Here is a 16950-nt window from a genome sequence, read left to right on the forward strand (position 1 = left end):
GTTTTCCAAATTTGCTGGCATATTGAGTGCAGCACTTTCACAGCATCCTCTTTCAGGATTTGGAATAGCTCAACTGGAATTCCATCACCTCCACTAGCTTTGTTCGTAGTGATGCTTTCTAAGGCCCACTTGACTTCACATTCCAGGATGTCTGGCTCTAGGTCAGTGATCACACCATCGTGATTATCTGGGTCGTGAAGATCTTTTTTGTACAGTTCTTCTGTGTATTCTTGCCATCTCTTCTTAATATCTTCTGCTTCTGTTAGGTCTATACCATTTCTGTCCTTTATTGAGCTCATCTTTGCATGAAATGTTCCTTTGGTATCTCTGATTTTAGTCAGCGGGAATTTGCTGTATGATGCAGGGAACCCAAAGCCAGTGCTGTGACAATCTAGAGCGGTGGGATAGGGAGAGAGGCAGGAAGGGGGATCAAGGAGGAGGGGACATATGTATAGCTAAGGCTGATTTATGTTGATGTATGGAAGAAACCATCACAACATTGTAAAGTAATTATCCTCTAATTAAAATTTTAAAAAAGGGTTACTCACTAAAAGCATATGTATTGTTATCTAAAAGTTTTAGGTCATTTGTGATAGTAGGCGGCATAGCTGTGGGGGACGAGAGATGCACCAATGGAATTCACTTGCTTGTTCGTGGCCAGGTCTAGAGTTTGGCCTTGATCATTTCTCACCGGAGGGTATTCTCACTTGCTATGAGTGATAGCATGCTTGTTAGTCAACAATCTGAAAGACCGTAATAGGCAGGGCAGCCAGGGCCGAACACATGGAGAGTCCCACGTGTCCCGGCTATTCTCTGAACAGAGTGGTGGATGGAGACAGAGTGTGCATGGCAAACAGACAGATGGAGGAACCCAGTCAGTGCCAGAACCAGAGTCATAAATCTGCCAGTGTGAGAGGTGGCTTCCAACATGGGCTGGTGGCCTGGCAGGGAAGCAGAATTTCGCCCGCCTCTTTCCCCAGAATCAGGCCTGTATGAGACTATAGGACCCAGTGGATGGAGAAACAGTACACTATGTGTGATCAGTGAAATGAACATCCTCGCAGCTCATTCACGGGATCTGAGAGCTGGATTGTTCCATCAGCAACCTCTACGTCCATCACAGTCTGAACTGAAAATCAGGACTGTTGTCCTACCTTTAACTTATAAAATGACCCCCTTCCTCTCTTTCTTCCTTCCTTCCTTCCTTTACATAAACAGTATTGCTTAATATACTCAAAGTATTATATCAGTAACTATATAAGTTAGCATATATTCTAGTTCTGATTTTTTTTCTATTTCATACCTTAACTCTGATTTGAATATTGTTGACCAATAGTATCAATTCATATACTGCTTATCCCTGCTGACACAAGAGTCTTAGGACATTTTACTTATGGATTATTTGAGCTCCATACCCTTTTACATGGCAAGTTTTGTTTGGTGTACCTTGGAGTGATTTTGTTTAGATTTGTGTGTATGTGCATGCCTGTGTACACATATATGTGCATTTTTTTAAAAAAACAATATGTTATGTGTAGATTTTCACTCACATTTTCTTGCTATTTTGTCTCGTGTGAGTGTGTGCACTCAATCACTCAGTCATGTCCAACTCTTTGTGACCCCATGGACTGTAGCCAGTAGGCTCCTCTGTTCATGGAATTTTCCCAACAGGAATACTGGAGTGAGTTTTGCCATTTCCTCCTCCAGGGGATCTTCCCAACCCAAGGATCGAACCTGAGTCTCCTGCATTGGCAGGTGGGTTCTCCACCACTGAACCTCCTGGGAAGCTCCAGATGTCAGGATAGAGATCTGTATAATATGTTGTGGGAACAATGATAAGACAGGGTCTCCCTTTTCCTGAGGGGACCTGGCAAAGGTTTGGGGAGAGTCATGACATTTCCACTGAGTCTGGAAGGATAAATACTAAAAATTATTTTTCCTTCCTTATAGTCTCCCTCATTAAACCTGTATTCCAAAACACCTTCATTAATCTGATATGCTTAATTCATTTAACACTGAATAACAGCTATGTGCCTTACACTGGGCTAGGCCCTAGGGATATAACCAGAATAAGATAAGCAGGACATCCTATAACAAGGAATAACAATGATAGTGTGTACTCATTTGTGATAGGAATAGAAAGGAAAACATGAGGTAAGAGATTCATATACAACAAGAATGCTTAAGCTAGGCTCTGGGAGTAGAGAATGCACCCTCAAGGAAATGCTGTGTCATTACCCAACCATGCATGAATTTATCCCCATCTGTTCGCTGAGATAAAGAACAGAATGCAGTGCCATCATTCCAGTGGGGACAAACAAAGCCTTGTGGCACCTCATTTTGAGAGAGACAAGTCTAACGAGAAGAAAAGGGAAAGCTGAGTTCTTAAAGCTATTCAAATATTTTTACCAGAAGGAGCATTAATGCATTAATTCCAAAGGATGTCACAAAATATTCCTAGACATATGCAGACAGCACCTGCCAAGGTGATCCATGCTGTCCCACCGTTTGCCTGTCTGACCCTGAACTCAGTCTATTCCTGCCAACTTTTCATCCCATTCTGACTTGGCCATAGTTCTATTTCTACTACACCAATCTATCTTGTACTTTAATATCATCTAAGGTTTTCAGTGTTTAAAGCATATTGCATTTGTTTTGTTATCTGTGTCATCAATATTAAACACAAATTCAACAAGTATTTTATTGGATCACTACTGAGTAAAAGTGTAGCATTTAAGAGAAAGGCCTCTACAGACAGGTTTCCTGGCAAATTATTTCACCCCTCCATGCCTCAGGTGTCTTATCTGTACAATAGGATAACAGTGTCTACTTGCTTCAGACACTGTGTGGCCAAATCCCTGAGACTGTTGAGTTTCTCTCTAGATGAAGGGGGAAACATCTGTTTTAGAGGATTCCAGCTTTACAGTTCTATCACTTAACTTCCACCATTCATGTGCCATTCATTATGTTGGCATTTTTATCCATCTAAATAGATATTCTATAATTAGAGGAGGAATATAAGGCATAGAAAGTCTTAAAATATTGATGAAGTTTATCTAAAACCACAAGCACATGCATAGCAAAAGTGTGACAGTCAACTAATTTAGAGTAGGAGAATATCACTCAGGCAAACATGCTCAAATAAGATTTTTCACGTAAATAATGGTAGTATTGCCACATAGTTCAGTTCAGTCGCTCAGTTGTGTCCGACTCTTTGCAACCCCATGGACTGAAGCATGCCAGGCCACCCTGTCCATCACCAACTCCTGGGGTGTATTCAAATTCATGTCCATTGAGTTGGTGATGCCATCCAACCATCTCATCCTCTGTCATCCCCTTCTCCTCCTGCCTTCAGTCTTTCCCAGCATCAGGGCCTTTTCCAATGAGTCAGCTCTTTGCATCAGGTGGCCAAAGTATTGGAGTTTCAGCTTCAACATCAATCCTTCCAATGAATATTCAGTACTGCTTTTCTTTAGGATGGACTGGTTGGATCTCCTTGCAGTCCAAGGGACTCTCAAGAGTCTTCTACAACACCACAGTTCAAAAGCATCACGCTCAGCTTTCGTTATAGTCCAACTCTCACATCCATACATGACTACTGGAAAAACCATAGCCTTGACTAGACAGACCTTTGCTGGCAAAGTAATGTCTCTGCTTTTCAATATGCCGTCTAGGTTGATCATAACTTTTCTTCCATGGAGTAAGTGTCTTTTAATTTCATGGCAGCAGTCACCATCTGCAGTGATTTTGGAGCCCCCAAAAATAAAGTTTGTTTTATATTTTAAAATAACTGTTTCCACTGTTATTGCCACATAATGAAATAACAATTTATTGTGATGTGTGCATATAATGCCCTGCTGGGCACATTGGCTATCCCAGTCACTCCTCATCACTGTAATACACACATTCAATTTAAAATATTCAAGACCAGCTTGAGTGAGCTTGTTCATTGATTCTCTTATTTATTATTTCAACTTATGTTTTATATGACCTTAGAATTTAATATTATATCTGAAATCTACCTGAAATTATCAATTATTGCTTTCTCTAATTCTTTTAGAGAGTTGACTGCAAACTGCTATTTAACTCTCCATCTCTCCAACATAGTTTTTTAATACAATTGTGACGCCTCAGAAGTTTTCAGTTTTTTTAAGCCACTGGTCTATCAGAAAGCTCTCCAACTTGATAATTCTTTAACATTCCTTCTCCAGATTTTTATTGGTGAGATATCCATGTATTTCATAAAGTCAACCAGAGAATCTCTGATTGCCCAGGAGAAAACAATTCTGACTGGAGAATGCTGTTACCTGAACCCCTTACTCCGAAGGATCATAAGATTCATAGGTGAGTACAAGGGCATGTTGTATAAGCCCTCACATATAGGTAAAACTTACTAAAGATGAACATACTTGATAAAATAACCTAAGCTATGGAAGCACCAACTTTAAAAGCAAGGGTTGTTTTAGAGTTTTTCTAGGAAGTACAGAAATTGTGCCTGACCATGGTGCCAACTCACATACTTACTAAAGTGTTTAACAAAAAATTTCAACTTTTTTCCTACACTATATCTGAGATTCCCTCAGGACATATATTTTATTATTGACTGGATATTGCCATATACCCTTTAGCTGAGTCAGGCAAGGGGGTGGGCCATCAGGGAACACCAATAAAATGAACTTAGAAATAATCAAATGTCCTGAAAAAAAAGTTTACTACCTAGTAATTCTGTTATACAGGGAATTTTTAAAAGTATGGGAAATCACATCCATCAGGTTCTTGAAAATCATACCTTTCCAAAGTTGGAAAACAAAGAGTTTTACTAGTGTTTATGACAAAGAATAATTAAGACACTTTCTATAGTCCTCCTTCTAGGACTTTTATAAAAATCCTGAGGGGATATGGATAATGATCACAGATATAGGAATGAATGTGTATATGGGTAAATGTGGGAATATAGATCTCACAGAGTTCCTACACAGTGAGTACTCAGTAAATAATTATTAGTGTTCTAATGAGATCCTGCAAATTATGTACTGGCCAGGTACTTGTGGGAGAGAAGATAAAACTCTGAACATATCAACATGGTATTAACACAAGTCATGACACCATTTAGAACATAGAGAACTGACAGCTGAGAAAGTGAGGTCCAGAAGACACATGCTCTCGACTCCTTTGATTATTCTTAATCCTTTTCTTCCTAATGAAGAAACGGTTGAATTTCCTCAAGTCATGAGCAAAGGATCACAGCACAACCAAATGTGCAGTAAATTCATGCACCCCAACGTTCACTGCAGCACTGTTTATTAATATGATAGCCAAGACATGAAAACAACCTAAATGTCCATCAGCAGAGCAATGGATAAAGACATGTGGTACATATATACACGATGGAATATTACTCGGCCATTAAAAAGAGTGACATAATGCCAGCAACATGGATGGGCCTAGAGATTATCATACGAAGCCAGAAAGAGAAAGACAAATACCATGTGGTATCACTTACAAATGGAATCTGAAACACAACACAAATGAAATACATATGAAACAAAAATAGACGTACAGATATAGAAAACAGACTTGTGGTTGCCAAGGTGGGGAGGGTGGAGGGAAAGACTAGGAGTCTGGAATCAGCAGATGCAAACTATTCTATATAGGATGGATAAACAACAAGGTCCTGCTGTATAGCACAGGGAACTACAATATATTCAACATCCCGTGATAAACCATAATGGAAAAGAATATGAAAAGAATGTATATATGTGTATAACTGAGTCACTTTGCTATCCAGCAGAAATTCAACAATAGTATAAATCAACTATACCTTAATAAAATTTAAAAACTATATGCAGTAACTTCCAACATTGGCATGGGAGTGAGGGAAGTAATAGAGTGGGAGGCCTAAGAAAACCTAAGTTAAAAGAAGCAACCCTTAACATTCAAATCGTCTTCGGCATTTACTGGTATTTGCAGAATCCCCTGTGGGAATCTGCAGCAGGCTCACTGGGTTTACCCTGATCCATATGATGTCATCACTATCTATTATTCATTCCAAACAATAGTGTCTTTCAAAGACATTCAGAATTTGGTCACTTGTTACCAGAGTGACTTCAAGAAAAAAAGAGGAGAGGAAAGAATATTTATTATACAGAACACTGGACTAGACACTTTATAATTTCCTTGATCCACCCAACACCCTTTAAGGTAGATTATAGTTCTAACTGTGCAAAGAAGCTGATATAAAATGGGATAAAGTCACTGTTCCCAAGGACTGTGAGTGTGTGTGTGTAAGGCTAATAATACCTGTATTGTGAGCATGAAAAATACTATGATGAAGAGCTTGATACCCAGTTTTTAATAGATGATGGTAATCATTTACTTTTAACTTTTCATCGCATGATTTTGCTTCCCATGGGTTCAGTTACTCACCATCGGCCATGGTCCAAAAAGGCTCCAGAAATAATTCCTAAGTTTTAAATCACTCTCCATTCTGAGTATGCTGAAATCTTGCTCCATCCTGCTCTGTCATGAACCTTCCCTCTGTCCAAAAGGTCCCACCTGGCTGTCAGTCACTTGGCGGCCCTCTGGTTATCACATTGACTATCATTATATCGCAGGGCTATGTTCAGGTAACCCTTACTGTACTTAATAATGGCCTCAAAGTGCAAGAGTAGTGATGCTGGCAATTTGGATATGCCAAAGAGAAGCCATAAAGTACTTTAAGTGAAAAGGTAAAGGTTCTCAATAAGAACAAGAATCATATGCTGAGGTTGAACCATAAGAACAGATCCTTTGTTTGTGAAATTATGAAGGAAAAAGGAGTATATGCTAGTTCTGCTGTCACATCTCAAATTGCAAAAGTTACAGCCACTGTATGTGGCAAATACTTAGTTAAGACAGAAAAGGCATTACATGTGTACAGTAAGATATTCTGAGAAAGAGAGACTATATTCACCTTTTATTACTGTAAATGTTGTTACAATTGTTCTATTTTGTTATTAGTTGTTGTTAATATCTTAGTGTACCTAATTTATAAATTAAACTTTATTCTAGGTATGTTGTGTATCAGAAAAACATAGGATTTGGTATGATCCATGCTTTCAGGCATCTACTGGGGGTCTTGGAATATATCCCCGTGAATAAGGGGGACTACTGCAATTTGTGATCCCTTAGAGAGGAGGGACTGTATCTTTCTTGCTTTGTATCAATAGCATATTGTAAAATGCCTTCCATAATTTTTCTGGAGGGGTAAAGAGCAAAACTAACCTGTGTTAAATCACAGATTTACCTAAAATTGCTTTCATAAATACTGATTCTTAAATATTCATTTGCCACCTGTTTAACTTTTTACCTCTCTTAGCTTAGTTCTGGAAAATTAAGGTACATAAATAAGGCAATTTCTAAGAGAAATTCAAAAGTCTATTCTGACTTTTCATATAGGAGAGGGAGGGGTTTATCTTGAGATGGGTAACTTTGTCATAGTATCTGTGGATTTTTTTTAATAAGAGAAAAAAAGCATACTACTTGAAATGAAGATCCTTTAAATGGAGATGTTTCCTTTTAAAAAATTAAAGTATAATAAGGTATTACCCAAAATGTATTAGAAATATTATTGTAAATCACTTAACAGTCTTTTTTTCTAGCCCAACAGCCTGCAAAATGTATACTATGCAATTGATATTAGAAAATGATAACGATTCCTGTAAGCTGAAATGGCATGACTTTGCTCTTGCAGTTTATATAATTATTCTAGAACCTATTACAAATAGTGTTTCCTAACAAGTACAATCAGTTTCACATTGAGAAAATGGACAATGAACTAGCAAAATATTTTTAAACAAAATAATGCTTTATTCTATCACAGATGAGAAAAAAACTCGGGCTTCTAGTACATTTCTAGTGAGAGTAAGTTGATATACCCTTTCTGCACAGCAGTTTGACAGTATATTTCAATAGCCTTAAAATAATCAACCTTTTAAACTCTAAAGTCTATTTTAAATAATCTGTCCTAAGGAAATAATTGGAAATGTAAATCAATTTTTACAAACTAAAATCATTTTTTCATAATATAAATTAAAAATATCCAAAATATAACTTTTAAAAATAGTGCTACCATAAGGTACAATCTCAGAAAATGGTATTTTTAAACCAATTTTTAATGAAAGGGGAAAATTCATGATATAATGCCATGTGGAAAAAGTCAAGACACTAGGAACCTATGATTATTCCGAAATAAAAAGGATGCAACATGACATGTATGTATCAGTCTCGAAGAATGGCAAGTCCTTTAATAGTGTTTGCTGTTGAAAGAAGAGCTAAAAGTAGCACCTTGGCTCTCAGATTCCCTGTCTTCTCTAGACTGTGATTGGGACTTGAACAGACAGCCCCTCACCCCACCCTACAGATCCAAATTAAATTTTAAGTGAGAAAATGGCAATGGCCAAGTCAAAGGAAAAACATTCAAATTAAGCCATCTTGTCCTCTAGACAAATGCTAACTGTGTTGACCTTGACAGAAAGGATTGAATTCCTCTGATTCCCAAATCCTGCAATAACTTTTTTCCAGGGTCCTCATTATAAGCAAGATGAAACACCCTCACAGACATAGAAAACTTGTGGTTACCAAAGAGGAAATGTCTGCGAGTAACAGATACATACCACTATGCATAAAGTCAACCACAAGGATTTACTGTATACCACAGGGAACTATATTCAATATCTTATAATAACCTATAACGGAAAAGAACCTGAAAATATATTATGTAACTGAAACACATTGCTGTACACCTAAAACTAATGCAATATGATAAATCTACTATACTTCAACAAACAAAAAGAAGTCTCCCAGGCTTTAGCTGTAAACCCTCATAGTTAACTTCTGTGAAAGTGAACTCGCTCAGTCGTGTCCGACTCTTTGCGGGTCGACCCCATGGACTGTAGCCCACCAAGCCCCTCCGTTCTTGGGATTCTCTAGGCAAGAGTACTGGAGTGGGTTGCCATTTCCTTCTCCAGGGGATCTTCCCAACCCAGGGATCAAACCCAGGTCTCCTGCAATGTAGGCAGACGCTTTACCCTCTGAGCCACCAGGGAAGCCCAACTTATGTACTCATTTCCAAACTGCTATATAGTTTCTCACACTGTGTTACATGACGTGGGAAGGGAGAAAAGGAATTGGCTGAACAAATTTGACCAACCTTTTATCAAAGCAAATGTTGTCCAATTAGTAACACATATTTAGGCTTTTCCCTTTCATGTTTTACTCTCCATTGCTTTCCCTTCCTATACCAGTTTTTTTGGTATGCATTCAACTAAACAACAATACACAGGCTTAAGTTCTAAGATGATATAAACCTCTACATTCTTTTTTCAGAAACAAAAACAAAGTAAGGAAGTCATATTTAAATTCTTTTCATTCACAAATATTCTTTAATAAGCATATCTTGTAAATATTATTAAATAATAGTTGTTTAAAACTGAAAAGTATGGGTTAAAAAATATTAGAATTTGATGAGGGTTTTTGATTTGCCTTCTTGAATAACTTTATTTTGGGTTAAAGAAAAAACTGATCCAAATATACCAAGATTAGATTGTCTGCTGCTGCTAAGTCGTTTCAGTTGTGTCCGACTCTGTGCGACCCCATAGACGGCAGCCCACCAGGTTCCTCCGTCCCTGGGATTCTCCAGGCAAGAACACTGGAGTGGGTTGCCATTTCCTTCTCCAATGCATGAAAGTGAAAAATGAAAGTGAAGTTGCTCAGTCATGTCTGACTCTTAGCGACCCCATGGACTGTAGCCCGCCAGGCTCCTCCATCCATTCTCCAGGCAAGAGTACTGGAGTGGGGTGCCATTGCCTTCTCCATTAGATTGTTTACTAGCACCTAAAATAGACTGTCATTCAGAAGCTATTTATTATGGGCTTTTCATTTGGAATTACACGGTTGCTCTGTTATTACTTCTAATAAAACTTGAATTAAAGACCAAGCAAGTCTTAGACCATTTATTTAGGTCAGGTCTAAGGATTAGGTCAGAGAAGGCAATGGCACCCCACTCCAGTACTCTTGCCTGGAAAATCCCATGGACGGAGGAGCCTGGTGGGCTGCAGTCCATGGGGTTGCTAAGAGTCAGACACAACTGAGCAACTTCACTTTCACTTTTGACTTTTATGCATTGGAGAAGGAAATGGCAACCCACTTCAATGTTCTTGCCTGGAGAATCCCAGGGACGGGGGAGCCTGGTGGGCTGCCGTCTATGGGGTCGCACAGAGTCGGACACGACTGAAGTGACTTAGCAGCAGCAGCAAGGATTAGGTAGCCATGAACAGACTGGAAAGTACCACAGTAAACAGTTAATTCATGTAACACTAATTAATTGCCATAAATTAAGTGTGATCTAAATGAAGCATGAATATTTTAAATGCAGCCTCAAAGGTCACAGTGTTTTATGGTTGTAAGAATTGATACCCTGAGACAAGCTTAATGTCAGCCTTTTTGAGAACTAGAAAATCATTCTCAATTTAGAAATTCATTTAGATCTACTTTACCTGCAAGGAAACTCCATTTGATTCCATCAGTCCATTTTTACTTGCATTCAGTGTTTATAATTATAAACAGGGGACTGATCATATGTTTAACTTTCAACAATTGTTGGCATCTACCATATGCTAAACACTGATTAAGGTGTTGAGAACATATTAGTGAACTGAATAGAGATTTATTTGTTCTCATTGAATTTAAATTCTAATGGGGGAAGCCAGGCATTAAACTAAGTATATCATAGTATTTGTGTTATGGGGGGAAATAATGTAGAAAAAGGAAATAGGGGGGTTGCAAAGGCAAATATGCAATTTTAAGTGGGAAGGAAGAGGCTGCCCTCCAGTGAGAATTGTCTAGAGTTGGCAGTGACTTCATAGCAGGACAATGACCATTCCGGGAAACTAGGTGCCCAGTGAACTAGCCCAGCTCCATGTGTTGACCATGGAAGTTGACCTTGGCTGGAGAGTTTGAAGGAGAGTGTCAGTACCCAGGCACCCAACTTTAGTTCTGAGTCCAGAGTAGACCCTAAAACAAACATGTCAAAGACAAGGTAGGGCATGGGCCTATAAGTAGATGGAGATATTTCTATAACTCAGCAACAAGAACCAGATTTGAACCCAGGTATATACCTGAGGAGGCGAAAGCCAGGATGGATCTTAGGAAATAAGTGGAACCTCAGTTTCTGGACCCCGTGAACATCCAGACCACCAGACTTTGAGACAAAGATGTTTGATGCTTCCCTCTAGGGACCAGGACTGACTCTGTAGGCAGGAGAGGGAGGCACGCTGAGGTTGAGAGCCTTGGTTGACGTCAGAGGCATAACCAGGGATCAAGCACTGCTCACGTCTCAAGAAGGTGTGATGAGGCTGCTTTTGGCTGCTCAGTCTAGTCCTCCTTGAATGTCAATCCTCACTGAACCAGAGCATTACAGACCTCAACAAGACTCCTGACCCAGAATTCTACAAGTTACTCTAATTATCGAGAGGAAAGTTATTTAGTCATGAGACTCAAGTGACCCTTTTCCAAAGACCCTTCCCAGCACCAGTGTTTAGAGAGTGGACTCAAATAAAAAGACTAACTGAGTGGCTTAGTGCTAACTAGAAGGACTATGTAAAAATTAACACTTAAGAGCTGACTAAAAGAACTAAGGATTGCTGCTTTCTCTAGCACTTTGCAGATTAACCTGTGCAAATTCATGGCACTTCAGTGAACTCATTGGCTGTAAAGCAGAGCTTCTCTTCCTCAGCACTACTGACATCCTGAGCCTGTTCTTTTCTGTACAGGAGGAGAGGACATCCTACATTGTAGAGTGTAGGATGCATAGGAGCGCCCCTGGCCTCTAACCAGATGCCAGTAGCACCCCCTCTCCCACGAGTGACAATCAAAAATGTTTCCAAACATTACAAAATGTCCCCTGGGGACAGGAACACCCTCAGTCAAAATCCACTGCTATAACAAGTATTTCAAAGACTTTTTAAAAGAGTTTTATGAATATTTATGTTATATAAGATCACACACACCAAAATCAAGCACAGCGAGGTGCAGAAATACTGTCTGAATATCAGAAATGAATCCCAGGGCTTCCCTGGTGGCTCTGAGGTAAAAGAGTTTGCCTGCCAATGCAGGAGACACAGGTTCAATCCCTGAACTGGGAAGATCCCACATGCTGCAGGGCAACTAAGCTCCCATGCCACAACTGTGAGCCTGGGAGCTACAACTACTGAGCCCACGTGCCACAACTACTGCAGCCTGCAGTAATAGAGCCTGGGTTCCACAACGAGAGAAGCCACCTCGATAAGTAGCCTGCCCACTGCGACTAGAGAGTAGCCCCCACTTGCCGCAACTAGAGGAAAGTCCTCACAGCAAAGAAGACCCAGCACAGCCAAAGAAAGGAAGAAATGACTCCCAACAACTGATAAAGGGGAGTTTCAAAGTTTTCTATGATTAAAAAATAATAACAAAATTTGCAAAATATGCAAATATCAAATCACATTGTATACCTGAAACTAATACAATGCTACATGTCACTTGCCCCTTAATTTTAAAAAGTGCATGTTTTGGAAATAATTTAAATTATTACATTAAAACATAATAACAGTGAATGGGAAATGCTGATGCAGAGAGCAGCAGTACCAGATCAGGATGGCTCATCACCAATAGGGCTGGCAGCTGCCTGCTGATGGAACTTGAGGCTGGTCAGGTGGTGGGAATGGGAGTGGATTCAGATCAACAGCTTTGGCTTTAGAAACTTATAAATATGAATCAGAAAGAACAAATTTTGAAGGCTGGAAGCCCTCCAGGATTTGATCTGTGTTTAGGTTCCTTGATAGGTAAGGAATCTAAAATCTTCCCTCTCCACCTTTAGTTTGTATCTAGGTGTACTTTCTAGCACATCATGCAAAATGCTGGGCTGAATGAACCACAAGCTGGAAATCAAGACTGCCTGCCGGGAGAAATATCAACAACCTTAGATATGCAGATACCACCACTCTAATGGCAGAAAGTGAAGAGGAACTAAAGAGCCTCTTGATGAAGGTGAAAAAGCTGGCTTAAAACTCAACATTCAAAAAACTAAGATCATGGCACTCACCCCATCACTTCATGGTAAATAGATGGGAAAAAGAGGAAACAGTGAAGATTTTACTTTCTTGGGCTCCAAAATCACTGCAGACATAAAATTAAAGATGCTTCCTCCTTGGAAAGAAAGCTATGACAAACCTAGACAGTGTATTAAAAAGCAGAGACATTACTTTGCCAACAAAGGTCTATGTCAGTTCAGTTCAGTCGCTCAGTCGTGTCCGACTCTTCCTGACCCCATGAATCGCAGCACCCCAGGCCTCCCTGTCCATCACCAACTCCTGGAGTTCACTCAGACTCACGTCCATCGAGTCAGTGATGGCATCCAGCTATCTCATCCTGTTGTCCCCTTCTCTTCCTGCCCCCAATCCCTCCCAGCATCAGACTCTTTTCCAATGAGTCAACTCTTCGCATGAAGTGGCCAAAGTACTGGAGTTTCAGCTTCAGCATCATTCCCTCCAAAGAAATCCCAGGGCTGATTTCTTTCAGAATGGACTGGTTGGATCTCCTTGCAGTCCAAGGGACTCTCAAGAGTCTTCTCCAACACCACAGTTCAAAAGCATCAATTCTTTGGCGCTCAGCTTTCTTCACAGTCCAACTCTCACATCCATACATGGCCACAGGAAAAACCATAGCCTTGACTAGACGGACCTTTGTTGGAAAAGTAATGTCTCTGCTTTTGAATATGCAGTCTAGGTTGGTCATAACTTTCCTTCCAAGGAGTAAGCGTCTTTTAATTTCATGGCTGCAGTCACCATCTGTAGTGATTTTGGAGCCCAGAAAAATAAAGTCTGACACTGTTTCCCCATCTATTTCCCATGAAGTGATGGGACCGGATGCCATGATCTTCGTTTTCTGAATGTCGAGCTTTAAGCCAACTTTTTCACTCTCCACTTTCACTTTCATCAAGAGGCTTTTGAGTTCCTCTTCACTTTCTGCCATAAGGGTGGTGTCATCTGCATATCTGAGGTTATTGATATTTCTCCCAGCAATCTTGATTCCAGCTTGTGCTTCTTCCAGTCCAGCGTTTCTCATGATGTACTCTGCATATAAGTTAAATAAGCAGGGTGACAATATACAGCCTTGACGTACTCCTTTTCCTATTTGGAACCAGTCTGTTGTTCCATGTCCAGTTCTAACTGTTGCTTCCTGACCTGCATACAGATTTCTCAAGAGGCAGGTCAGGTGGCCTGGTATTCCCATCTCTTTCAGAATTTTCCACAGTTTATTGGGATCCACACAGTCAAAGATTTTGGCATAGTCAATAAAGCAGAAATAGATGTTTTTCTGGAACTCTCTTGCTTTTTCCATGATCCAGCGGATGTTGGCAATTTGATCTCTGGTTCCTCTGCCTTTTCTAAAACCAGCTTGAACATCAGAAAGTTCACAGTTCACATATTGCTGAAGCCTGGCTTGGAGAATTTTGAGCATTACTTTACTAGCGTGTGAGATGAGTGCAATTGTGCGGTAGTTTGAGCATTCTTTGGCATTGCCTTTCTTTGGGACTGCAATGAAAACTGACCTTTTCCAGTCCTGTGGCCACTGCTGAGTTTTCCAAATTTGCTGGCATATTGAGAGCAGCACTCTCACAGCATCATCTTTCAGGATTTGAAATAGCTCAACTGGAATTCCATCACCTCCACTAGCTTTGTTCGTAGTGATGCTTTCTAACGCTTACTTGACTTCACATTCCAGGACGTCTGGCTCTAGATGAGTGATCACACCATCATGATGATCTGAGTTGTGAAGATATTTTTTGTAGCATATTAAAAAGTAGAGACATCACTTTGCTGACAAAGGTCCATCTAGTCAAAGCTATGGTTTTTCCAGTAGTCATGTATGGATGTGAGAGTTGGACCATAAAGACGACTGAGTGCCAAAGAACTGATGCTTTTGAATTGTGCTGGAGAAGACTCTTGAGAGTCCCTCAGACTGGAAGGAGCTCAAACAAGTCGATCCTAAAGGAAATCAACCCTGAATATTCATTGGAAGGACTGTTGCTGAAGTTCTAATACTTTGGCCACCTGAGGTGAAGAGCCAGGGGTGGGCAAAGGATGAAATGATTAGGTAATGTCACCAACTCAATGGACATGAATCTGAGCAAACTCCAGGAGATAGTGGAGGACAGAGAAGCCTGGCGTACTACAGTCCATGGGGTTGCAGAGTCGGGACCACTGAGCGACTGAGCACACAGCACGCACACAACAGGAGTGAGAGAGGAAGCAGATCCTGAGAGAGAAAGCCCCGAGGAGCTGTCCTGCATGAAGAGGAGTCAAGTCCCTCTTGTTGAGATAGAACCATCTTACCAAGAAGTTGTACAACTTTGGGAACTTCCCTGACAGTGCAGTGGTTAAGACCGCACACTTCCCGTGCAGAGAGCACAGGTTTGATCCCTGGTTGGGTAACTAAGATCCCACACGACATGTGGCATGGCCAAAAGTAGACTTTTTAAAAAAATCATACAACTTTATACTTTGGAGGAGCAGAAGTCTGTTTGTTTGTTCCTTCATTTATAAAAACATTTGGGAGGTTTTCTGGTTGATAACTCTTCCTCTTCCTTTACCATGACACGTAGTTATAGTAATGACAGAATGTTGTTTAAACACCACTAGCTCCTCATAATGTAAAGGTGTTTTATTAATACAAAGAATGAATAACAGAGTCAAATATATGTTTGAGTTTGTTAGAATTAATGTCCTTATCTCTTTCTTCTGTCTTAAAATAACTTTATAATCAACTTATTTGAAATATCCCTCAGTTATAAAAACAATAGTCACTAATATATAAATCTCACAACATACAAAATGTTTTTACAACTATTTTATGTGATTTTTCAATAATAACCCAGTGATTTAGGACTATTTAAAACATCTAAATAAATAAAACCTCTTATACAGATAAAGTAACTGACGTTCAGATTACTTGATTTACATAAAATTTATTCTTTTGATTAAAACAATGACATCAAGACAAGTAGACTGCTGTCAGCTTTTGTGTTTCTGTGACTTATATAGGAAAGAAACCCCAGAATCTTTGTTTTGTGAACCCCTGAAATTAACTATCTAAGGAAGTGACGGATTCAGTCCTGTGAGAAACTTCCTTTCAAAACACAATATTTGGTGCGTGTAAATCAGTTTGCACTGATGGTGCGCGTTATACCAGAAACAAAGTCAGATTCATTGCTAAAGTGATGAGAAAAGTGCCTCGTTCAGTGATGACATGTCTTAGGTATTCTGTCATCTTCTTGTTGGAAAATTGTTGGCTAAAAAATAGAGGAATTCTTTTTCTGAGTTGACAAGGCAAACATTTCATTGGGGAAATGCTCTAAATCCTGGCCCTTAGTGCATGCGTGAGAACTAAAGTCCTTTTTTTCACAGCTTAATGCCTATCTATATATGTATATATATTTTTAAGTACATAAAAATATAAGCTTAGAGGGTAGTGAATGAGAGTTTGGATCTAGAGCCATAAGTATTTAGTGTCTAATCCCAGCTCTTCTATTCCCATCACATGGACTTCCCTGGTGGCTCAGGGGTAAAGAATTGGCCTGCCAGTGCAGGAGACATGGGTTTGATCCTTGGTCTGGGAAGATCCCCTGGAGAAGGAAATGGCAACCTCCTCCAGTATTCTTGCCTGGGAAATCCCTTGGACAGAGGAGCCTGGCAGGCTATAGTCCATAGGGTTGCAAAAGTGTCAGACACAACTTAGAGACTAAAAACAAACCCAGCTCTTCTACTTACTAGCTGTGTGAACTTGGTCAAATTAGTTGACCTCTCTGTGCCTCACTTTCCCCATCTGTAAAATGGAGATAATGGTGTCTATCTCAAAGAGTTGTGGTGGAATAAT

The 16950-nt window shown here is 39.8% G+C and overlaps 1 protein-coding gene across 3 annotated transcripts in view; it reads left to right on the plus strand.

Annotated features, from left to right (window-relative positions):
• PLPPR1 (phospholipid phosphatase related 1) overlaps positions 1-16950 on the plus strand; it is a 306884-nt gene that overhangs the window by 265704 nt on the left and 24230 nt on the right. For all 3 annotated transcript variants that reach the window (XM_027550405.1, XM_027550403.1, XM_027550404.1), the window contains one exon: positions 4212-4344. In XM_027550405.1, the coding sequence (XP_027406206.1) occupies positions 4212-4344 (133 nt within the window). The remainder of the gene's footprint in view (positions 1-4211; positions 4345-16950) is intronic.

The sequence above is a fragment of the Bos indicus x Bos taurus genome, chromosome 8, assembly GCF_003369695.1.
Source record: "Bos indicus x Bos taurus breed Angus x Brahman F1 hybrid chromosome 8, Bos_hybrid_MaternalHap_v2.0, whole genome shotgun sequence".
Taxonomy (NCBI): Eukaryota; Metazoa; Chordata; class Mammalia; order Artiodactyla; family Bovidae; genus Bos; species Bos indicus x Bos taurus.